This window comes from Melozone crissalis, unplaced genomic scaffold (genome assembly GCF_028551555.1).
Source record: "Melozone crissalis strain CALT ecotype California unplaced genomic scaffold, PUWL_Pcris_2 ptg000644l_1, whole genome shotgun sequence".
NCBI classification, from domain to species: Eukaryota; Metazoa; Chordata; class Aves; order Passeriformes; family Passerellidae; genus Melozone; species Melozone crissalis.
The window spans coordinates 17498-40579 of NW_026536317.1; the positions used below are offsets into that span (position 1 = coordinate 17498).

The 23082-nt window shown below is 62.2% G+C and overlaps 3 protein-coding genes across 3 annotated transcripts; all 3 read right to left on the minus strand.

Annotated features, from left to right (window-relative positions):
* Nucleotides 1-1084: 1084 nt before the first annotated feature.
* Nucleotides 1085-6789, minus strand: LOC128950464 (solute carrier family 22 member 6-B-like). The gene is made up of 10 exons (XM_054295344.1): nucleotides 6421-6789; nucleotides 5645-5745; nucleotides 4833-4987; nucleotides 4201-4369; nucleotides 3452-3575; nucleotides 2852-2967; nucleotides 2511-2725; nucleotides 2196-2304; nucleotides 1713-1916; nucleotides 1085-1325 (listed from the first exon to the last, which is right to left on the minus strand). The coding sequence occupies exons 1-10, from the start codon at nucleotides 6787-6789 to the stop codon at nucleotides 1085-1087; spliced, it is 1803 nt and encodes a 600-aa protein (XP_054151319.1).
* Nucleotides 6790-8000: 1211 nt separating this feature from the next.
* Nucleotides 8001-12819, minus strand: LOC128950461 (solute carrier family 22 member 6-A-like). The gene is made up of 10 exons (XM_054295341.1): nucleotides 12209-12819; nucleotides 11601-11704; nucleotides 11340-11494; nucleotides 10287-10455; nucleotides 10077-10200; nucleotides 9878-9993; nucleotides 9373-9587; nucleotides 9058-9166; nucleotides 8750-8953; nucleotides 8001-8233 (listed from the first exon to the last, which is right to left on the minus strand). The coding sequence occupies exons 1-10, from the start codon at nucleotides 12800-12802 to the stop codon at nucleotides 8152-8154; spliced, it is 1872 nt and encodes a 623-aa protein (XP_054151316.1). The 5' UTR covers nucleotides 12803-12819; the 3' UTR covers nucleotides 8001-8151.
* Nucleotides 12820-17581: 4762 nt separating this feature from the next.
* Nucleotides 17582-22804, minus strand: DRAP1 (DR1 associated protein 1). Its single transcript, XM_054295343.1, has 7 exons — nucleotides 22691-22804; nucleotides 21882-21954; nucleotides 21500-21593; nucleotides 20871-20990; nucleotides 19538-19625; nucleotides 18934-19016; nucleotides 17582-17711 (listed from the first exon to the last, which is right to left on the minus strand). Exons 1-7 carry the CDS (start codon nucleotides 22730-22732, stop codon nucleotides 17582-17584), a joined length of 630 nt encoding a protein of 209 aa, XP_054151318.1. The 5' UTR covers nucleotides 22733-22804.
* Nucleotides 22805-23082: the final 278 nt, after the last annotated feature.

A 23082-nucleotide genomic window follows, 5' to 3' on the forward strand; every position in this document is an offset into this window, starting at 1 on the left:
TGGAGATCCCTGAGCTCCTGGGATGTCTGGACACCCTGTGCCCGGATCTTGTGTCCCTGGGATCCAAACACCTGAATTCTTGGGGTTTGGGTCTTTGGGGTGTCCAGGAACAGGGTCTGTGGGAACTTGGGATCCCCAGACACCTGGACATGAGGATTTTTGGGGTCCCCAATTGCCGTGATACCTGATCATGGGGATCCCAAATCCCCGAGGTCCCCAAATCCTGGGGTCCCCAATCCCCAGGATCCCAAATCCTCAGGGTGCCCAATCTTTGGGATCCCAGATCCTGAGGATTCCCAATCCTCAGGATCTCCAGTTTCAGCATCCCTGATCCTCAGGACCCAGATCCTCGAGATCCCAAATCCCCAGGATCCCCAATTTTGGGATCCCCAATCCTCAGGATCCTTGATCCTGGGGTCCCCAGTCCCTGGAATCCCAGATCCTTGGGATCCCCAATCCCCAGGATCCCAAATCCTCGGGATCCCAAATCCTCAGGATCCCCAATTTTGGAATCACAGATCCTCAGGATCCTTGATCCTGGGGTCCCCAGTCCTTGGGATCCCAGATCCCCGTGATCCCAAATTTCAGGATCCCCAATCCCTGTGATCCCTGATCCTGGGGATCCCCAATCCTCGAGATCCCAAATCCTCAGGATCTCCAATTTTGGGGTCCCCAATCCTCGGGATCCCAAATCCTTGGGATCCTAAATCCTCAGGATCCCAAATCCCTGTGATCCCCAATCCCTGTGATCCCCAATCCTCGATATCCCAGCTCCTTCCCTCCCGGCCTTGTCCATCCCCGGCAGCTCCGGCCGTGGGGGAGGGGCCGGGGGGGTGGGTGGGGGAGGGGCCGGGGGGGTTCCCGCGGTGCCGATCCACAATTTCCCGCTGTTTCCCGCTGTTTCCCGCTGTTTCCCGCTGTTTCCCGCTGTTTCCCGCTGGTTCCCGCTGGTTCCTGCTGGTTCCCGTGTTTTCCTTCGGGGCGGGCCCGGCCCGGCTGTGCGGGACCCCCCGCGGCCGTGGGAAAACAACCCCACCCCCACCCCCACCCCCACATTTCGCTCGAGTTTTGCTTTTATCGGTTTTTATTCCAGCATGGCCGAACCGTCCTCGATGTGGAGATTTGGGGACCCCAGCGTCCCCCCAATCCACACGGAGGGGGCGGCTGGGTCCTTGTGGTCACTGCTGTCCCTCTGCTCTTCATGAAGCTCCTCCAACCCCAAATCTGCTCGTTCGTCCATCAGGAGCAGCGAGGGATGAGGGTTTTGGGGTGCCCCGGTGGGGGTGGCACTAACGGGGCCCTGTGGAGTTGCTGGAGGGGTTGGGCTGGAGAGGGACCTGGAGATGTCGGGATTCGTCCTTGTGGGATCGTGTCCTGGTGGGGAGGGAGAGATGAGGGGTTGGAGGGAACAGGGCAGGGTTTGTGGTGCTGGGATGGACATCCGTCCATCCTTCCATTCTTCTTTCCATCCATCCATCCATCCATCCATCCATCCATCATCCACCCATCAATCATCCATCCACCATCCATCATCCATCCATCCATCATCCATCCATCCATCATCCATCCACCATCCATCATCCATCCATCATCCATCATCCATCCATCCATCCCCATGTTCAACCACCTTCTCTATCTCTGTCGCTCCCCACCCTCCATCCCATCCCATCCCATCCCACCCCCCATCCATCTCTGTCCCTCTCCATCCTCACCTTCCCTCCACCTCCTCCACGGTCTCGGGCAGGGCCACGTTCCGCGTCTCGGGCAGGAAGGCGGCCACCAGCCCCGAGACCACGGGCGCGGCGCCGTAGATGACGAAGGGCAGCGCCGGGAACAGCTCGCCCGCCATCTTCACCAGGGGCGCCATGATGCTGCCCAGCCGCGACATGGTGTTGGCCATGCCCATGCCCGTCTGCCTGTGGGACACGCAGAGCTCCTGAGGCCACCTGAGGGACCACCTGAGGGACCACCTGAGGGACCATCTGAGGGGACAGCTGAGGGGACAGCTGAGGGGACAGCTGAGGAACCACCTGAGGGACCACCTGAGGGGCCAGCTGAGGGAGCACCTGAGGAACCATCTGAGGAACCACCTGAGGGAGCACCTGAGGAACCATCTGAGGAACAACCTGAGGGACCATCTGAGGGACAACCTGAGGAACCACCTGAGGAACCACCCGGCCACGTCCCCTCCTTACCGGATCACGGTGGGGTAGAGCTCGCCCGTGTAGAGGAAGACGCAGTTGAAGGACGCGGCCAAACAACCTTTGCCAAAGACGGCCAGGGCTGTCCGGAGTGTCCGGAGGTCTGCAGGGACAGAGGGACACCCGGGAGTCACCTCAGTGTCCCCACTTGACAAGAGAAGACCCGAAACATCAGGATTTGGGGCAAATCCCCCATAAAAAGCTAAAATGACCCAACCTGAGGGGTTCCATCAATGGGTTGAGGTTGTCTGGGCCCTCCCCGGGAGGTTGGAGATGAGGGGACACCACTGCCACCACCCCAGGTCTCACCTCGTGGCACCAAGACGTTGGCCAGGATGGCCAAGCCGGCCAGGATGAGCGCGGCGGCCTGGGTGAAGCGGCGCCCCACGTAGGTGATGGTGAGGATGGACACCAGCTTGGCCGGGATGTCCACGGCGCCAAAGATCAGCTGGATCACGTAGATGTTGAACTCAAAGTTCTGCAGGTCCATGGCCAGCCCGTAGTAGGCGAAGCTGGTGGAGAACCTGCACCATGAGGGAGGAGAGGGGGTGAAAATGTCACCTGTGGGGAGGTGTGGGGTGGCACGGGGGCGTCAAGGACGTGGAGGGGATGGACAACCACCCACTGGTGTCCTCCACCGCCGGCCGTACCACACGAAGCAGAGGCAGAAGGAGACGCGGCGCAGGACCGGCGTCCGGACCAGGTCAACCACGGTGTGGCGGGTCTTGGACGACGTCATCTCCTTCTCCATGTGGGACTTCAGGGTCTGGAGGGACATGGGAGGTCTGGGATGGGGGTGGGACACTGGGGACCCTCTCGTAGCTGGGCAGGTCTGGGCAGGACCGGTGGAAGAGTGGGTGGGTGGTGGAATGGAGGTGGTGGATTCATGGATGGGTGAAGGGATGGATGGGATGGGTGGAGATGGAGGACATGGAGATGATGGATGTCATTGAGATGATGAAGATGAGTGGATGGATGGACAGGGGTGATGGACACACTGATGGACAGCATGGTGGTGGGATGGAGGTGGTGGATTCATGGATGGGTGAGGGAATGGAATGGGATGTGTGGAGATGGAGGAGATGATTGATGTCACTGAGATGATGAAGATGAGTGGATGGATGGACATGGTGAGTAAGGGATGATGGACACAGTGACCATGGATGGACAGCTGTCCATGGGGTGGACATTCAAGGGACCCCAATAAAACACCCCAGGGACACCCTGGGGCACCCGATGGAGATTTTTACTTCTATGTCGAGCTTGTCCCCTTCCTCCTTCTTCCCGTTGATCCTGGCCACCTTCTGGAGCTCCCGCAGGGCCTGGTGGGGCCTCCCCACCATGACGAGCCACCGCGCCGACTCCGTCAGCCACCTGCACGGGAGGGGACAGAGCAGGAGCCCAAGTATGGTCACTGTCCCACCTCAATCCCACCAGCAACATCTCCCTGTCCCTCTGGTCATCACACCATGTCTTCACTGTCCACCCAGCCATTCCTGGATGTTCTCTTCATACTTTCCTTCTACTCACCTTCTATGCACACTCCACTGCTCCATCCATGCCACCAACACATAAGTCCAGCTGTCCATCCCCCCATCCATCCATTGATTGCCCATCCACCCATCCATCCATCATCCATCCATCCATGGATCCATCCATCCATCCATCATCCATCCATCATCCATCCATCATCCATCCATCCATCCATCCATCCATCCATCCATCCATCATCCATCTCTCCATCCATCATCCATCCATCATCCATCCATCCATCCATCCATCCATCATCCATCCATCCATCCATCCATCCATCCATCATCCATCTCTCCATCCATCATCCATCCATCATCCATCCATCATCCATCCATCCATCATCCATCCATCCATCCATCATCCATCCATCATCCATCCATCCATCCATCCATCCATCATCCATCCATCCATCCATCCATCCATCCATCCATCATCTATCCATCCATCCCTCCCTCCTCCTCCTCACCAGGAGTAGAGGAAGAAGCCGAAGAAGGGCAGGGACACCACGAGCTGCAGCTGGCGCCAGTCGGGGACGGCAAAGGCGACGCCGGCCAGCAGGAACTGCCCGACCGTGTAGCAGTAGCCCATGAAGGTGCCCACCAGCGCCCGCATGTGCATCGGCATCCACTCCAGAGCTGTGGGACACGGCACGTGGGGACCTCCTGGGAGATCCCACCGGCACCCCAGGGGACAGGGAGACCACCGGGATGGTGCCCAGGGGACACGGAGACCACGGGGATGGTGCCCAGGAGAAGGAGAGACCACCGGGATGGTGCCCAAGGGACACGGAGACGACCAGGGTGGTGCCCAGGGGACATGGAGACCACCGGGATGGTGCCCAGGAGATGGGGAGACCACTGGGATGGTGCCCAGGGGACATGGAGCCCACCAGGATGATGCCTGGAGGACATGGAGACCACCGAGGTGGCTCCCACAGGTTCAGGGGGACACGAAGCCCACCAGGATGGTGCCCAGGGGACACAGCCACCACCGAGATGGCTCCCACAGGTTCAGGGGCACACGGACACCACCACGATGGCTCCCACAGGCTCAGGGGCACACGGAGCCCACCCAGGTGGGCGCCCAGGGGTGACGTACACAGGGAGACGCTGTTGAGGACGATGCCCGAGAAGGCCATGCCCGTCAGGAAGCGGAACAGGCAGTACACGCTGAAGGTGGGCGCGAAGGACGAGCAGGTGCCCATGGCGGCCATCTGCAGGTAGCACCAGGTGAGCACCAAGCGGCGGCCGAACCTGGGCGGGGACAGTGAGGAGGAGGAGGAGGGGGAGGAGCAGGGGGTGAGGATGAAGAAATGGGGGCAGAGGAAGAGGAGGAAGAGGAAGAGAAGGGAGGAGAACATGGAGAGAGCGAGGAAACAGGAAGGATGAAGAAGAGGGCAGGGGAAGGAAGAGGGGATGAAGAAGAAGAGTGTGAGGAGGAGGAAGAGGAAGAGGAGACAAGAAGGATGAAGAAGGGGACGGGAAGGAAGCGGGGATGAAGAGGAGGGGGGTGAGGAGGAGGAAGAGAGGTGAGGAAGGTGAGGAGGAGGAGCAGGGGGCGAGGATGAAGAAGGAGGCAGGGGGAGGAAGAGGGGTTGAGGAGGAAGAGGGTGAGGAGGAGGAAGAGAGGTGAGGAAAATGAGGAAGAGAGATGAGGAGGTGAGGAGAAAATGGAGATGAGGAGGAGGAAACAAGGAGGATCAAGAAGGTGGCAGGGGAAGGAAGAGGGGGTGAAGAGGAGGAAAAAGGGGTGAGGAAGAGGATGTGGAAGGTGAGGAAGAGGGTGAGGTGAGGAGAAAAAGGGGATGAGGAAGAAAAAGAGGGTGAGGAAGAGGAGGAGGGAACGAAGATGAGGCAGAGGAGGTGACAGGACCCCCCCGGTGCCACCCCACCTGCCAGGGCCCCCCTCACCTGTCCGAGAGCCCCCCGAAGACGCCGCCCACCAGGACCCCGGCCATGTAGAGCGACTGCGCCAGCTGCTTGAGCCCCCGCGAGCTGCACACCAGGTCCCACTGCCGAGGGGCACGCGGTGGGACAGAGGTCAGGGTCCCCTCTGTCCCCCCAGACCCCAAAACCACCCGTGGTGGCCATGGGTGGTCATGGAGGTCCATGAATGACCACCCATGGAGGTCAGTGAATGGCCAATGGAAAGGAGGCAATGAATGCATGGCCACCCTTGTCGGCATTGTCATGGTTGGAAGGTCCACCCAAGGGTCCTGTGACCGCCTTGTGACCCCCTTGTGACCCCTTGTGACCCCCTTGTGGATGGCCACCACCTCCCCATCCCTCCCTTCCCCTCCTGGGCCTTCCTGGTGTTGACATCTCCACCAAAGGTTGAGCATGGAAGATGCTCCAGCTGGGAGTGGTCAATGCCGTGTTGGCACCTCCAGGTGGGACCCACCCATGGAATTGAGTGGAAAGCCCACCAGACCCCCCCAAAACCCCTCAAAGCCTGCCAGATCCCCCCAAAACCCTTCAAAACCCACCAGACCCTCCCAAACTGCTTCCTGGGGCTTCCTGGTGTTGACATCTCCACTGAAGGTTGAGCATGGAAGATGCTCCAGTTGGGAACGGTCAATGTCGTGTTGGCAGCAGACCCTTCATTGGTACCTCCAGGTGGATCCCATGCATGGAATTGTGTGAAAAACCCACCAGACACCCCCCAAACCCTCCCACCACCGTCCCACCTCGGTGATGATGGTGCTGGTGAAGGCGCTGCGGTCGTAGCTCCAACCATCCCCGCACGGCTCCGTCTCCGGCCAGGAGCTGTTGGTGGCCTCCGAGCCGTTGGTGTCCAGAAGCCACCACTGGGGTGTCACAAAGCGCCGGCAGCGCTCCCCGCGGGGCACCCAGACCCTCAGCAGGGCCTCGGCGTCCAGGCCGGTGGCGTTGGCCCCGGGGCGCGGGCGGCACCAGTGGTCGCTGGTGGCCGCGGTGAAGTTCTGGAGAAGGTTGTGGCTGGCCATCATCAGCACGGGCAGGGACAGCAGCAGCACCGAGAGCACCTGGAAGCGCCCCATGCCGCCCACGTGCTCCAGGAGGCTGGCGAAGGCCATCTCGCCGCCACCGCCACCGCCGCCGGGGCCGGGCAACGCCCCACAGCCATGCAGAGCCCCAGATTTCAGGGGTTTCGCCCCAAAAGTGCCTCCCCGCGCCGCGCGGTGTCCTCCCTCCAGCAGCACCCTGGGGTGGGCTCCTATATAACCCAGGCCGAGGGTGGGTTGGGTTAATGTTTGACATCTCTGGGGGGTTTTTGGTGGCTTTCCAGCAGGAGAAGGCAAAAGTGCAGCGCAAAGGTGTCCGGGGTAAAAACAAAAGGTGTTTTCGGGGCAAAAGTCCCCCAAAGTGGGGCAAAACTGGAGCGATTTGGGGCAGGAAGACAAGGAACACCTCATTTATTTTAATTATTATTTCACAGCGTTGCATTTTGAGGGGAAAAGTCAGGTTTTGGAGAGCGGCCGTCCAGCAGGTTGGGTGGCACCAGGGTGGGCACCACAAGGAGAGGAGGTCTCCTGGCACGGACCAATGTCCGGCCTCCGGCGGCGCCTTTGGGTTAAATTTTAGCGATTTCAGTGGTCAAAAGGCGACGGAAAGGTGCTGACGGAGGTGGCCCTGCCCGGGTCAGCGCATTCCCCACCGAGGGTTAATTTTTGATGGGGACTTGATGGGGCCAAGGGACACGTCAGGAATGGGAGCAAGGGCCGGGGTGGCCTCGGGGGACGGAAATCGGGGAAGGGGCATCGGGAGGGGGCGGGGTGGGGTTTGGGTGGGGCTTCTCCAGATCCTCTGGGATTTGGGGGCACCTCTGCTAGGAGAAGAGGTTTGGGGTTATTTGGGATGGTCTTCTTGGAGGTTTGGGGTCATTGAGGATGGTCTTGGTGGAGGTTTGGGGTCATTGAGGATCCTCTTGTTGGAGGTTTGGGGTTATTGAGGATGGTCTTGGTGGAGGTGATATCCAGCGTGGTGTTCTTGGTGCCACCTTATCTGAGGTGACTTTGGGGACACGGTTCTTGGGCAGCGTCCTATTGGATGAGGTTATGAGGTGTCACTAAAAATGGGGGTTTAGGTGCCACCTCATCGATGGACAAGGTTGTGGGGTGTCCTCCTGTGGAGATGACCTCCAAAAAAAGGGGTGCTGGGTTGTCCCCTCCCTGAAGTGACCTCAGGGACACAATTCCTGGGCATTGTCCCATAGGAGGTGACCTCAGATGTGGGTGTTGGGGTGACCTGGGGGGGCACAGATGAGACCCCGAGACGTGTCCCCACCAGAGCTGTTTTATTCCTGCCCAGATGTCCCCACCCCAACAGGAGGTCCCAGGACACGACCCAGGTGTCCCCCTCCAGCTGTGGGGACCCCTGGGGTCGCTGGTGGTCGCTGGTGGCCGGGGCTGGGGGGCTGCGCCCACCCCCAGGGTCCCTCAGGGCTCCTTCAGGGGGGGCCCGTCCTGGGGCTGGAGCGCGATCTTCTCCTTGGGGTCACCTGCTGGCTTCTGCTTGGTCCTGCAGGGATGAGGAGGAGGAGGAAGAAAGTCATGGTCTGGGGAAAGTGACCCAGGCTGAGCATTCAGCCAATCACAGAGCTCGTTCTTCTGCCAATGTCTCCATCCACCTGTCCCTCAATGCAGCCAGGTGTCCCTTGACCCTGAACCTCTTAGTGGTTGGGGTTGTCCATCATTGTCCATCATCCATCGATTGTCCATCATCCATCCATCCATCCATCCATCCATCCATCCATCCATCCATCATCCATCCATCATCCATCCATCCATCATCCATCCATCCATCATCCATCCATCCATCATCCATCCATCATCCATCCATCCATCATCCATCCATCCATCATCCATCCATCCATCATCCATCCATCATCCATCCATCATCCATCCATCCATCCATCCATCATCTATCCATCATCCATCCATCATCCATCCATCCATCATCCATCATCCATCCATCCCTCACCCATCCATCCATCCATCATCCATCCATCCCTCACCCATCCATCCCTGTCCCCACCTGTTCTCCACCTCCTCGATGGTGTCGGGCAGGGGCGTGTTGAGGGTCTCGGGCAGGAACGCGGCCGCCACGGCCGCCACCACGGGGGCCACCCCATAGACGGCGGGCGGGAGGAAGGGGTAATACTCGTCCATCATCTTCACCAGCGGCGCCACGATGCCGCCCACGCGCGCCATGGTGCTGCCGAAGCCCAGCCCCGTCTGCCTGCGGCGCCGGGAGGGTCATGGGGGGCACGGGGCGCCCGGGAGTGTCCGGGGAGGGGGAACGGGGACATGTCCCACCCTGGGGACGCGGGGACGCGGTGGTACCTGATGGGCGTGGGGTAGAGCTCGGTGGTGTAGAGGAAGACGCAGTTGAAGGAGGCGGAGAGGCAGCCCTTGCCGATGACGGCCAGCGCCGTGCGCACCGTCTGCAGCTCTGCGGGGACATGGGGACACCGGGACATGGGGACACCCAGGTTGGGGGACACGGCGACACCGGGGCTTGACCACCACGTGGGGACATCTCGGGCAGGTGGGGATGAGGTCATTGGTTGGACACAGGGATGGAAACGTGGAGGAAGACACAAGACGAGCTGGGGACACTGGTGGCCAGAGTGATGAGAGACCCCCCTCCACACCCACCTGTGGGCACGAAGATGTTGGCCACGATGACCAGCCCGGCCAGGAACAAGGTCACCATGAGCGAGAGCCGCCGGCCAACGTAGCTCAGGGACACGGTCACCACCACCTTGGCCGGGAAGTCAACGGCGCCGAAAATCACCTGGATGAGGTAAATGCTGACCCCGAAGTTCTGCAGGTCCATGGCCAGGCCGTAGTAGGAGAAACTGATGGAGAACCTGGAGCGAGGTGGGAGAGGGGGGACCTTGAGGTGACATCACCTTGCTGGGACAGGACGGGATGGGGATGGCAGGTGGGGAGGAGAGGGTTGGATGGATGGGGTCATTGGTCGGGTGTCCAGGTGTCCATCCTTCCCTTTATGCATCTGTGAGCCTGACCAGCCATGTGTCCGTCCATCCATCCATCCATCCATCCATCCATCCATCATCCATCCATCCATCCATCCATCATCCATCAATCCATCCGTCCGCCCATCCGTCCATTTGTCCCTCCTCGCCCCCAGCCCCACCAGACGATGGACAGGCAGAAGAAGATGTGGCGGATCACGGGGGTCCGGACCAGGTCGGAGACGGTGTAGGAGGATTTCAGAGCTGCCAACTCCTCCTTCATGTTGGACTTCAACATCTGGGACAGAGGAAAGGGGAGAGGTTGGGGAGGGGGCTGGGGGTGGTCTCCAGCCCCCCATCCCCACCACGGGGCCACCAAACCTCCACCGTGATCTTCTCGCCCTCCTCCTTGCGGTTGTTGAAGGTGGCCACGCGCTGCAGGACCTTCACCGCCCGCTCGGCCTTGCCCGAGAGCACCAACCACCGCGCCGACTCCGCCAGCCACCTGCGGCCGGCCAGGGGAAACTGAGGCACGGCCGGCACGCCCCCCACCACATCCCCACGGCCTCCACGAGAGGCCCAAGGTCCTACCAGGAGTAGAGGAGGAAGACGAAGAAGGGCAGGGACACGGAGAGCTGGAGCCAGCGCCAGTGGGGGACGGCGTAGGCCACCCCGGCCAGGATGATCTGGCCCAGCGTGTAGGCAAAGCCGGTGATGGCCACGGTGATGGCGCGGTACGGTGTGGGGATCCACTCCACCACTGCCGGGGACACGGGGACACGGCTCACTCGGAGTGTCCCCACAGAGATGGGACCGTCCTGGTCAGTGCGGCCACCCCAGTGTGTCCACACCGTGTGACCACAGCATGGCCACTGGGATGTCCTCGCTCATGGACACCGGGATGTCCCCACCATGGCCATTGGGTTGTCCCACCCGTGGTCACTGGGATGTCCCCATCCATGGCCATTGGGACATCCTTATCCATGGTTGTCCCCACCCCTGACCAGTGGGTTGTCCACTTCCATGGTCACTGTGTTGTCCCCATCCATGGCATGGCTATGTCCCCATTCATGGCCATTGCGTTGTCTACTTCCATGACTATTGGGCTGTCCCCACCAATGACCATTGGGTTGTCCCCACCAATGGCCACAGGGATGTCCCCACCCATGACCATTGGGACATTCTTATCCACGGTTGTCCCCACCAATGACCATTGGGTTGTCCACTTCCATGGTCATAGCATTGTCCCCGTCCATGGCCATGACCATTGCATTGTCCCCACCCATGACCATTGGGCTGTCCACCTCCATGACCACAAGGATGTCCCCACCAATGACCATTGGGCTGTCCCCATCCATGGCCATTGGCACATCCTTATCCATGGTTGTCCCCACCCATGACCATTGCATTGTCCCCCTCCACGGCCATGGCCATGTCCCCACCCCTGATCATTGGGTTGTCCACCTCCATGGCCACAGGGACGTCCCCACCCATGACCATTGGGTTGTCCCCCTCATGAGCATTGCATTGTCCCCCTCCATGTCCATGTCCCAGCCCTGCCCACAGGCAGTTCCCATCCATGGCCACAGGGTTGTCCCCACCCACGTCCCCACCCTGCCCAGGGCCGTCCCCGTGTCCCCTCACCCAGGCAGGCGATGCTGAGGCCGAAGCCGGACAGCGCCATCCCGCCGGCGAAGCGGAACGCGCAGTAGGAGGCGTAGTTGGGGGCGAAGGCCGTGCACGTGCCCATCACCCCCAGCTGCAGGTAGGACCACATCAACATGGCCTTGCGGCCAAACCTGCAACGGGAGCCACTGGGAGCACTGGGAGCCACTGGGATGGGCTGTGCAGAGCCCCACAGGGAAACTGAGGCATGGAGTGGGGGGGGGGCTGTGCTGCCTTTACCTGTCTGAGAGGCCCCCCAGGACCAGGGCGCCCACCAGGACCCCGGCCATGTAGATGGACTGGGCCATCTGCCGCAGCTGCCGGTAGGCACAGACCAGGTCCCACTGCGGGGACAGGGGGACGTCTGTCAGTCAGTGAGTCTGTCTGCATCTCCATCCATCCATCCATCCATCCATTGATCCATTGATCCATCCATCCCCCATCCATCCATCATCCATCCATTGATCCATTGCTCCATTGATCCATCCATCCATCCATCCATTGATCCATTGATCCATCCATTGATCCATCCATCCATTGCTCCATCCATCCATCCCCCATCCATCCATCATCCATCCATTGATCCATTGCTCCATTGATCCATCCATCCATCCATCCATCCATCCATTGATCCATCCATTGATCCATCCATCCATTGCTCCATCCATCCATCCATCCATCCATCCATCATCCATCCATTGATCCATTGATCCATCCATCCATCCATCCATCCATCCCTTGTCCCACCTCACCCCAAATCCCACCCCGTCCCCACAGAGCTGTTGTCCCCCCCAGGACACCGTGGTCACCTCCCCACCCTCCCCGTCCCGTTGTCCCCGTGTCCCCACCTCGGTGACGATGGTGGCCACGTAGATGCTGCGGTCGTATTCCCACCCGTCACGGCACGGCTCGGTGGCCCGGGCCCCGCCGGTGACATTGGCCACGTAGCGCCGGCAGGACCCCAGGGTGACATCCGGGGACCCCAGGGTGACATTGGGCCACCCCAGCATGGCACCGGCGGGGCCCAAGGTGCCATTGAGGGACCCCCAGGTGCCATCAGGCCGGACATTGGTGCCATCAGGCGACCCCGCGGTGCCATCAGGTGCGACATGGGCGTCACTGGCACTGTGGGCGGACCTCAGGGTGGCACCAGGTGACCCCGAGGTGCCACCAGGAGACCTCGGGGCGGCGTTGGAGCCTCTCAAGGCGTCACGAGGAGCCGCCGGGGTGGCATTGGGTGGTGCTGGGGTGGCACTGGGTGACGCCGGGGTGGCACCGGGGACAGCAGGGACGCGGCAGCGGTGCGGGGGGACGGCGGCGGTGAAGTTCTGGAGAAGGTTGTGGCTGGCCATGAGCAGGATGGGCACCGCCAGCAGCGCCGTCTGCAGCACCTGGAACCGGCCCAGGCCCCCGACCTGCGCCAGCACCGCCCCGAACGGCATGGCGGGGACACGGGGACACTGCTGGGGACAGGGGGACACTGCTGGGGACGGGGGACATGGCGGGGACACGGGGACACTGCTGGGGACACGGGGACATGGCGGGGACACGGGGACACTGCTGGGGACAGGGGGACACTGCTGGGGACAGGGGGACATGGTGGGGACACGGGGACACTGCTGGGGACACGGGGACACTGCTGGGGACGGGGGACATGGCGGGGACACGGGGACACTGCTGGGGACACGGGGACACTGCTGGGGACAGGGGGACATGGCGGGGACACGGGGACACTGCTGGGGACAGGGGGACACTGCTGGGGACACGGGGACACTGCTGGGGACGGGGGACATGGCGGGGACACGGGGACACTGCTGGGGACAGGGGGACACTGCTGGGGACAGGGGGACATGGCGGGGACACGGGGACACTGCTGGGGACAGGGGGACACTGCTGGGGACAGGGGGACATGGCGGGGACACGGGGACACTGCTGGGGACACGGGGACACTGCTGGGGACAGGGGGACATGGCGGGGACACGGGGACACTGCTGGGGACACAGGGACACTGCTGGGGACACGGGGACACTGCTGGGGACACGGGGACATGGCGGGGACACGGGGACACTGCTGGGGACACGGGGACATGGCGGGGACACGGGGACACTGCTGGGGACACGGGGACACTGCTGGGGACAGGGGGACATGGCGGGGACACGGGGACACTGCTGGGGACAGTGATGGACATGGGGGCACGGACACTGCCGGACAGAGGGACAATGGTCGACAGAGGGACACTGGGGCCTGGGGACAACTTCACCCACGGGGACAGCAGGACATGGGACACAGGGACAGTGGGACAGGGGGACACAGGGGACAGAGCCACCCCCAGGGCCATGGGGACACGGGACAGGGAGGTGACACCGCTGAGCTGGGGCCACCAGGATGTGGGGACAGGGGACACGGGCACCCAGAGACGGGGAGGGGACGCGGTGGCCCCGGGGGACGGTGTCACCGCTTGCGTCACTTGTCCCCAACCCCTCCTGATGTCCCCGTCCCCTCCCAGCACGTCCCTGTCCCTGCTCCACCTCGGCAGCTCCCCAGGGATGGGGACATCCGGCCAGCTGCGCCTCCTGTCCCCTCTGTCATGTCCCCAAAGCCTCCCTGGTGTCCCCAACCTGTCCCATGTCCCCTCTGTCATGTCCCCAAAGCCTCTCTGGTGTCCCCAACCTGTCCCATGTCCCCAACCTGTCCCATGTCCTCTCTGTGATGTCGCCAAAGCCCCCCTGGTGTCCCCAAAGCCTCCCTGATGTCCCCAACCTGTCCCATGTCCCCTCTGTGATGTCCCCAAACCTTCCCTGGTGTCCCCAACCTGTCCCATGTCCCCAACCTGTCTCATGTCCCCTTTGTGATGTCCCCAAAGCCTCCCTGATGTCCCCACCGTCCTCATCCATGTCCCCAACCTGTCCCGTGTCGCCTCTGTGATGTCCCCAACCCAACCCCTGTCCCCACCACACCCCCCACGATGTCCCCACCCCTCCCCAAGAGAAACAACGTCCCCAATGTTCCCCAACAATGTCCCCAAACCCCAGCAATGTCCCCAACTGCCAACAATGTCCCCAATGTTCCCCAACAATGTCCCCAACCCGTCCCTGGTGTCCCAACCCGTTCCCGTGTCCCCCAAATGTCCCCACCCCATCCCATGACCTCTCGCTGTCCCCCGTCCTGTCCCAGGGATCCCTCCCGCCTGTCCCTGTCCCTGTCCGTCTGTCCCCGTGTCCCACCTGCTCTCCCTGCGCCGTCCCTGTCCCCCTGTTCGTCTGCCCCGCTGTCCCCATGTCCCCCTGTCCCCATGTCCCCCTGTCCCCATGTCCCTCTGTCCCCATGTCCCCATGTCCCCCTGTCCCCATGTCCCGCTGTCCCCATGTCCCTCTGTCCCCATGTCCCCATGTCCCCCTGTCCCCATGTCCCTCTGTCCCCATGTCCCGCTGTCCCCATGTCCCGCTGTCCCCATGTCCCCCTGTCCCCATGTCCCTCTGTCCCCATGTCCCCATGTCCCCCTGTCCCCATGTCCCGCTGTCCCCATGTCCCTCTGTCCCCATGTCCCCATGTCCCCCTGTCCCCATGTCCCTCTGTCCCCATGTCCCGCTGTCCCCATGTCCCGCTGTCCCCATGTCCCCCTGTCCCCATGTCCCTCTGTCCCCATGTCCCGCTGTCCCGCTGTCCCCATGTCCCCCTGTCCCCATGTCCCGCTGTCCCCATGTCCCTCTGTCCCCATGTCCCCCTGTCCCCATGTCCCCATGTCCCCCTGTCCCCATGTCCCTCTGTCCCCATGTCCCCCTGTCCCCATGTCCCGCTGTCCCCATGTCCCCCTGTCCCCATGTCCCCCTGTCCCCATGTCCCTCTGTCCCCATGTCCCCCTGTCCCGCTGTCCCCCTGTCCATGTGTCCCTCTGTCCCCATGTCCCCCTGTCCCCATGTCCCGCTGTCCCCATGTCCCTCTTTCCCCATGTCCCCCTGTCCCCATGTCCCGCTGTCCCCATGTCCCCCTGTCCCCATGTCCCTCTGTCCCCATGTCCCCCTGTCCCCATGTCCCGCTGTCCCCATGTCCCCCTGTCCCCATGTCCCCCTGTCCCCATGTCCCTCTGTCCCCATGTCCCCCTGTCCCGCTGTCCCCCTGTCCATGTGTCCCTCTGTCCCCATGTCCCCCTGTCCCCATGTCCCCCTGTCCGTGTGTCCCTCTGTCCCCATGTCCCGCTGTCCCCATGTCCCCCTGTCCCCATGTCCCTCTGTCCCCATGTCCCCCTGTCCCCATGTCCCCCTGTCCGTGTGTCCCCCTGTCCCCATGTCCCCCTGTCCCCATGTCCCCCTGTCCCCATGTCCCGCTGTCCCCATGTCCCTCTGTCCCCATGTCCCGCTGTCCCCATGTCCCCCTGTCCCCATGTCCCCCTGTCCGTGTGTCCCACCTGCTCTCCCGCTCCTGTCCGTCCGTCCGTCCGCGCCGCTCCCGTTACACAACGCGGCCGCTTCGCCGCCTTTGGTGCCCCCGGGATTAACGGGGGGGGGAAATTCCAGCGCCGCGGGGGGGTCCGGGCCCTGCGCTCCCCCCGCCCGCCCCGCGGGGGCTGCGCGGGACCGAGGGGACCCCCGGGACCCCTCCCACAATAAGGGACCCCCGGGACCCCTCCCCACATTTAGGGACCCCCCGAGACCCCTCCCACATTCAGGGACGCCCCCACATTTAGGGACCCCCCAAAGGATCGGGACCCCCCGAGACGCCCCCTCATTTAGGGACCCCCACCCCACACATTTAGGGAGCCCCTTTCACATTTAGGGACCCCCTAAAGGATGGGGACCCCCTCCCCACATTTAAGGACCCCTCGCCCACATTTAGGGACCCCTCTCCACATTTAGGGACTCTCCAAATGATCGGGACCCCCGAGAGCCCCCCCTCATTTAGGGACCCCTCCTCATTTAGGGACCTCTCGCCCACCTGTTGGTGTCCCTGCTCCGGACCCCAAAGTGCCCCAAAAATCCCCCCAGGAGCCCCTCGAGGTGCCCCTATAGGCACCCCCGAGCCCCCATAAGCCCCCCAAGGACCCTATAGAGCCCCTCGAGCCCCTATAGACCCCCCCAAACCCCCACAGACCCCCCAAAATCCCTTTAAAGCTCCTTTAGGGCCCTGGGGTCCCCGATAGGATCTCACTGACCCCCCCAGACCCCTCTGACCCCCCCCCATTTTAGGGTCCTACACCCCCCCCCAGGGGGGCCCTATAGATCCTATGGGTCCTCGGTGTCCCTGAAGGGCCCTAAACCCCTCCCCCAAAAACCCTCAAACCCCCCCAAAATCCGCTCAGACCCCCAAGACCCCCCTATAAATCCCTACAGCTCCCCCAAACCCCAAAATCCCCCCAAAAAAAACCCCAAATCCTCTACAGACCCCCAAGACCCCCCTATAAATCCCTACAGCTCCCCCAAAACCCGCCCCCAAAAAAACCCAAAATCCTTTCAGAACCCCAAGACCCCCCCTATAAATCCCTACAACCCCTAAAACCCCAAAACCACCCCAAAAAAACCCCAAATCCCCCAAAAATACCCGAAAATCCGCCCGGATGACCCCAAAAATCCCCCATAGGGTCCCGGGGGGGTTCTGACGCCCCCTCGTGGCCAAAGACGGAAATGGGAATTTGGGGAGGGGTCCCGAGAATTTGGGGAGAGGATTCAGAGGTTTGGGATCCCAGGATTTTTTCGGGGGGGGGGGGGGGGGTCCCCAGAATTTTTTAAGGGAAAACTCAGAGGTTTGGGGGTCCCAGGGGTTTTAGGGTCTCAGGGTTTTTTTTGGGGGGGCTCCAGGGTTTTTTTGGGAGGGGGTCCCAGGGTTTTGGGGGTCTCAGGATTTTTTGGGGGGATCCCAGGGTTGTTTTTTGGGGGGAGATCCCAGGATTTTCTAGGAGAAAATTCAGAGATTTTGGGGTCTCAGGGATTTTTTGGGGGGTCCCAGCTTTGTTTGGTTTTTTTTGGGGGGGTCCATCTGGAAACAGGAACTTTATTGAGCCGATACAAAACCCCCGACTCAGCAGAAGCCCCCAAAGAGCCCCAAAATCACCCCCCGACCCCCCCCCCGAGCCCCCCACCCCCAAAAAGGGGTCCCGGCTGTGTCCGGGGGGGTCCCAGCGCTCCCAGTGCCCCCCCAAACTGGGGCCGGGCCCGGCTCCCATAAGGCCCGACCCCGGATTGGGGGAAATTCCGGAGAATTTGGTAAAAATGGGGGGGGGGGGGGCGCTAGGAGTCGTAATCTTCATCCTCCTCCTCCTCGTGGGGGGCGCGGGGGGGGGCGGGGGCCGGGGGGAGCCCCCCGGGGAGACCCCCAGGGAGGGGGGGCGGGCCCAGGGGGGCGAACGGGACCCCGGGGCTGCGGGGGGAGAGGGGAAAGTGAGGGGGGGAAACGGCAAAAAAACCCAAAATCCTCCCAAAAAATACACCCAAACCGCCCCCCCAAAACCCCAAAAAAACCCCAAAAAAACACCCAAAAACCAAAAAAAAAAACCCCAAAAAATTCCCCGAAAAAACCCCAAAAAAACTCCAAACCCCCCCCAAAACCCCAAAAGACCCCCCAAAAAACCCCCAAAAAAAACCCCCCAAAAAAACCCCCCAAAAAAACCCCAAAAAAACTCCAAACCCCCCCCCAAAACCCCAAAAGACCCCCCCCAAAAAAACCCCCCAAAAAAATTCCCCAAAAAAACCCCCAACCCCCCCCAAAATAAAAAAACCCCAAACCACGCCAAAAAAAAAACCCCAAAAAAAGCCAAACCCCCTCAAAACAAAAACACCAAAAAAACACCAAAAACCCAACTCCCCCCAAAAAAAACCCAAAAAACTCCAAAAAAACCCCAAAAAAACCCCAAAAAACCGCCCAAAAACTCTCAACCCCCCCAAAAGAAACCCTAAAAGAACACTAAAAAAAACACCAACCCCCCCAAAAAACCCCAAAACAATCCCAACCCCCCAAAAAACTCCAAAAAAAATCGAAAAGCCCCAAAACCCCCCCAAAGACCCCCCCAAAAAACCCCAAAAACCCTCCCCAAATAAACCCCCAAAAAAGCCCCAAACCTGCCCCCCCAAAAAACCCGAAAAAACCACAAAAAAACCCCAAATCCCCCCCCAAAAATCCCCCCAAAAAAACAAACAAAAAAAAACCCCACAAAAATTCCAAATCCCCCCCCAAAAATACCAAAAAAACCCAGCCCCCCCCCCAAAAAACTCCAAACAACCCCCAAATCCCCTCCAAAAAAAACCAAATCTCCTCCAAGAAAAACCAAAGTCCCCCAAAAACCTCAAATCCCCCCTTAAAAAGCCCCCAAAAAAGCCCCCAAAAAACCCCAAACGTCCCCAAAAAAAACCTCAAAAAACGCCCACCCCCCACCAAAAAACCCCAAATCCCCCCCAAAAAACCCCAAAAAAACCCCAAATCCCCCCAAAGAAACTCCCAACCCCCCACCAAAAAAAACTCAAATGCCCCCCCAAAAAACCAAAAAAACAAAACAAAAAAAAGCCCCAACTCTTCCCAAAAAAACCCCAAATCCCCCCCAAAAATCCCCAACCCCCCCCCGGTGTTTGTGCCCCCCAAACCGCACCTGGTGAAGGTGAGCGGGGGCGGGGCCGGGGGCGGGGCCGGGGTCTCCTCGTCCCCGTCGCTGTCGCTGTCCTCAGAGTCCTCCTGGGGGGGGGGGGGGGCAGTGAGGGGACCCCTCCCCAAAATCCGACCCCGAACCCCAGGGGACCCCCGAAATCCTCCCCAGAACCCCACAATTCCCCCCAAATCCCCCCAAACCCCCCCCAGAGGGAGCCACAAACCCCAAACCCCCCAGGAAACCCCAAATCCCCCTGGGACCCCCCAAATTCCCCCCAGGACCCCCCAAATCCTCCCCAGAGGGTCCCAGAAACCCCAAACCCTCCCAAGACCCCCTAAATCCCACGGGGACCTCCCCAAATCCCCCCAGGACCCCCCAATTCTTCCCCAGGACCCCCAGAATTTCCCCCAGGACCTCCCAAATTCCCCCCAAATCCCCCTAAGAATCCCCCAGGACTCCCCAGTTCCCCCAAATTCCACCCAGGACCCCCCAAATCCCCCCTGGGAACCCCAAAGTCCCCCAAATCCCCCTAAAACCCTCCCGGGACCCCCCAAAAGCCTCCCAGGACCCCCCAAATCCCCCATGGGACCCCCCAATTCCCCCCCACCTCCTGCTCCGAGTCTGTCCCCGATTGTTTCGGGGTCCCCTTGGCCCCGGGACCCCCGTTCTTGCGGCCACTGCCCGGGCGGCGCCCCCTGCAAGAGACCCCCCCCAATTAGAGACCCCCACAATTAGAAACACCACTCATTAGAGAACCCAAACCCCCCCCTCATTAGAGATCCCCCTCATTAGAGAGACCCCTCGTTAGGGACCCCCTTCATTACAGACCACTCCTCATTAGAGACCCCCCCCAATTAGAGAGCCCCACAATTAGAGACCCCTCCTCATTAGAGACTCTCTTCATTAGAAACCCCCCCAATTAAAGATCCCCGCTCATTAGAGACCCCAAATTCCCCCCTCAGGGACCCCCCCTGCACCCCAAAACTGCCCCAAACCCCCCTCAGGGGCCTCAGGTGTGGGGAGGGTCTCCCAGGTGGGTCCCAGAGGAACCTGGGGGGGTCCCTCAGGTGCCCCCCAGGTGTTCAAAGGGTCCCTCAGGTCCCCCAGGACCCTCCCCAGGTGTCCCACAGGTGTCCAAGGGGTCCCTCAAGGCTCCACAGGTGTCCCCAAATATCGCAGGGTGTCCCCCAACTACGCCACAGCTGTTCCCGAGATGTCCAGGTGTGTCCCCAGGGGTCCCCAGGTACCCGGGAGTGTCCCCAGGTGTCCCCCACGTATTCAGGAGTGTCCCCATGTGTCCTCCATGTATCCCAGGTGGGTCCCAGGTGTCCCATGATGTGTCCCCAGGTATCCCAGGGCTGTCCCCACAGTATCCCAGGTGTGTCCCACGTGTCCCCAGGTATCCCAGGTGTCCCCAAAGTGTCCCAGGGCTGTCCCCAGGTCCCTGGGTGTGTCCCAGGTGTGTCCAAGTGTGTCCCCAGTCGTGCCCAGATGTGCCCAGGTGTGTCCCCAGGTGTATCCCAGGTGCACCCAGGTGTCCCCACAGTACCCCAAGTGTGTTCCAGGTGTACCCACCTGCGGGGCGCCCTGTCCCCACCGCCCTGGGGGTATCCCAGGGCTGTCCCCAGGTGTTGGGGTGTGTCCCAGGTGTGCCCCAGGTGTGTGCCCAGGTGTCCCCACAGTACCCCAGGTGTGTCCCAGCTGTCCCCAGGTGTGTTCCAGGTGTACCCACCTGCGGGGCGCCCTGTCCCCGTTGCCGTGGGGGTATCCCAGGGCTGTGCCCAGGTGTTGGGGTGTGCCCCACGTATGTCCCAGGTGTGTGCCCAGGTATCCCAGGTGTCCCCACAGTACCCCAGGTGTATCTCAGGTGTCCCCAGGTGTCCCCACAGTACCCCAGGTGTGCCCAGGTGTGCCCCAGGTGTGTGCCCAGGTGTGCCCACCTGCGGGGCGCCCTGTCCCCATCGCCGTGGCCGTCGTCACCGTCCCCCTGCATGTCGGGCACGGCGGCCACCAGGTCCTTGAGGAAGTCGAACTGCTGCTCCAGCTCGATGCACTGCTTCCTGCGGGCGGGGCCTCAGACCACGCCCACGCACATCCGGCCACGCCCACAGCCCGCCCGGCCACGTCCATACCTGCCAGACCACGCCCACAGCCCGCCCGGCCATGCCCAGTGCGCCTGGGATGGGCCACACCCACCCGGCCACACCCACCCGGCCACGCCCACAGGCCAACTGGCCACGCCCAACACACATGGGATAGGCCACACCCATCCAGCCACGCCCAACACATCTGAGACAGCCACGCCCACCCCAAAAGCGCCTCAGGTGTGTCAGGGACCCTTCCCCAACTGCCTGAGGCGGCCCAGGTGTGCCAGCAGGTGGGGACAGGTGAGGGACACCTGAGGACAGGTGGGAGGCAGATGAGGCATTCACAGGTGAGGGACAGGTGAGGATAGGTAAGGAACACCTGAGGCACTCACAGGTGATAACAGGTGAGGGGACAGGTAAAGCACACCTGGGGACAGGTGAGGGGACACCTGGGGACGGGTAAGGACAGGTGTAGCACTCACAGGTGTGACGTCGTCATGGTCTTGGCGTTGCGGGACTGGGTCACGTGACACGCCTTGCGCAGCAGCGACTCCAGGAACAGCTCCAGGGCCCGCGCTGGGAGCGCGCAGGTAAGGACGGACGGACGGACAGGTGGGCAGGTAACACCCCCAGGGATACCCACAGGTGTGCGGGACAGAGGGACGGGTGGGCGGGGACAGACAGACAGACAGGGGTGCGGAGACAGACGGACAGGTACACAGGTGACACCCCCAGGGACACAGGTGAGCGGGGTGGGGTCCCAGGTGTGCCCAGGTGTGCAGGGCGGGGTCCCAGAGGTTTCCAGGTGTGCCCAGGGTGGGGTCCCAGGTATGCCCAGGTGTGCCCAGGCGTGCCAGAGGATACAGATGATGACGGGCACGGCGGCCGCCACCTTCCCGATCTCCTCGTCCGTCTGCATGATCTTCTTGATCCGCGCCTGCGCAGAGCCCCGCCCTCACCTGAGCGCTCACCTGGAGAGCCCCGCCCACACCTACAGAGCCCCGCCCTCACCTGAGCGCTCAGCTGGAGAGCCCCGCCCTCACCTGGAGAGCCCCGCCCACACCTACAGAGCCCCGCCCTCACCTGAGCGCTCAGCTGGAGAGCCCCGCCCTCACCTGGGGAGCCCCGCCCTCACCTGAGCGCTCACCTGGAGAGCCCCGCCCACACCTACAGAGCCCCGCCCTCACCTGAGCGCTCAGCTGGAGAGCCCCGCCCTCACCTGGGGAGCCCCGCCCTCACCTGAGCGCTCACCTGGAGAGCCCCGCCCACACCTACAGAGCCCCGCCCTCACCTGAGCGCTCAGCTGGAGAGCCCCGCCCTCACCTGGGGAGCCCCACCCTCACCTGAGCGCTCACCTGGAGAGCCCCGCCCTCACCTGGGGAGCCCCGCCCTCACCTGAGCCCCGCCCACCCCTTTGGCCACACCCCCACCTCTCCCCTCACGCCCGCCCCCGCCCGCCCAAACCCCGCCCACCCTCAGCCTTGCCCCGCCCTCCCCACGGTTCCCATGGTGACCCTCACGACCCCACCCTCGTTGCCATGGTGACCTGATCCCGCCCCGCCCGTTGCCACGGTAACCCCCGTTTCCCCGCCCTTTGCGTTGCCATGGTAACCCCCATTCCCGCCTCCCCCTAGGCAGTCATGGCGGCCCCGTCTCCCCCTCAGAGCCGGTACCGGCGGGAAGCGCGCGTTGTATTTCTTCTTCTTGCTCGGCATGGCCGCCTCGCTGGCCCCGGGGGCTCCCGGGGGATCCCGGCCGGTCCCGCCCGGCCCCGCTCCCGCCGCTCCCGGCCCTGCTCCGGCCGCTCCCGGCCCGGCCCCGGTCCCGGCCCCGCTCGGCTCCGCCGCGGCCTCCCCGGCGCGCCCCGCCCCGCCCCTTCCGGGACGAGGCCACGCCCCTTCCCAACAAAGCCCCGCCCAGCCGGAGGCAGCGCCAAGATGGACACGCCCCTGCAAATAAAGCCACGCCCCTCCCGCGAAAACCACTCCCCTCTGTGTACAAACCACGCCCCTCAGCTGTCAATCAAACGCAGACGGGCCTTGGACCGTTTATTGGGGCGGGGGGA

Bases quoted from the DNA above. Each gene is read 5' to 3' on its own strand.
- LOC128950464 (XM_054295344.1), bottom strand. From the start codon at position 6,789: ATGGCCTTCGCCAGCCTCCTGGAGCACGTGGGCGGCATGGGGCGCTTC. The intron at 3,576-4,200 runs GTGAGGAGGAGG...CCTCCCGTGCAG, and splicing joins GGCTTCTTCCTCTACTCCTG to GTGGCTGACGGAGTCGGCGC. The intron at 1,326-1,712 runs GTGAGGATGGAG...GTCCCTCTCCAG, and splicing joins GTGGAGGAGGTGGAGGGAAG to CCCAACCCCTCCAGCAACTC.
- LOC128950461 (XM_054295341.1), bottom strand. From the start codon at position 12,802: ATGCCGTTCGGGGCGGTGCTGGCGCAGGTCGGGGGCCTGGGCCGGTTC. The intron at 9,167-9,372 runs GTGGGTGTGGAG...ATGTCCCCGCAG, and splicing joins CAACATCTTCGTGCCCACAG to AGCTGCAGACGGTGCGCACG. The intron at 8,954-9,057 runs GTACCACCGCGT...CCGGCGCCGCAG, and splicing joins CTCTACCCCACGCCCATCAG to GCAGACGGGGCTGGGCTTCG.
- DRAP1 (XM_054295343.1), bottom strand. From the start codon at position 22,732: ATGCCGAGCAAGAAGAAGAAATACAACGCGCGCTTCCCGCCG. The intron at 21,594-21,881 runs GTATCCTCTGGC...GCGCGCTCCCAG, and splicing joins CGCCGTGCCCGTCATCATCT to CGCGGGCCCTGGAGCTGTTC. The intron at 20,991-21,499 runs GTGAGTGCTACA...CCCCGCCCGCAG, and splicing joins ACCATGACGACGTCACACCT to GAAGCAGTGCATCGAGCTGG.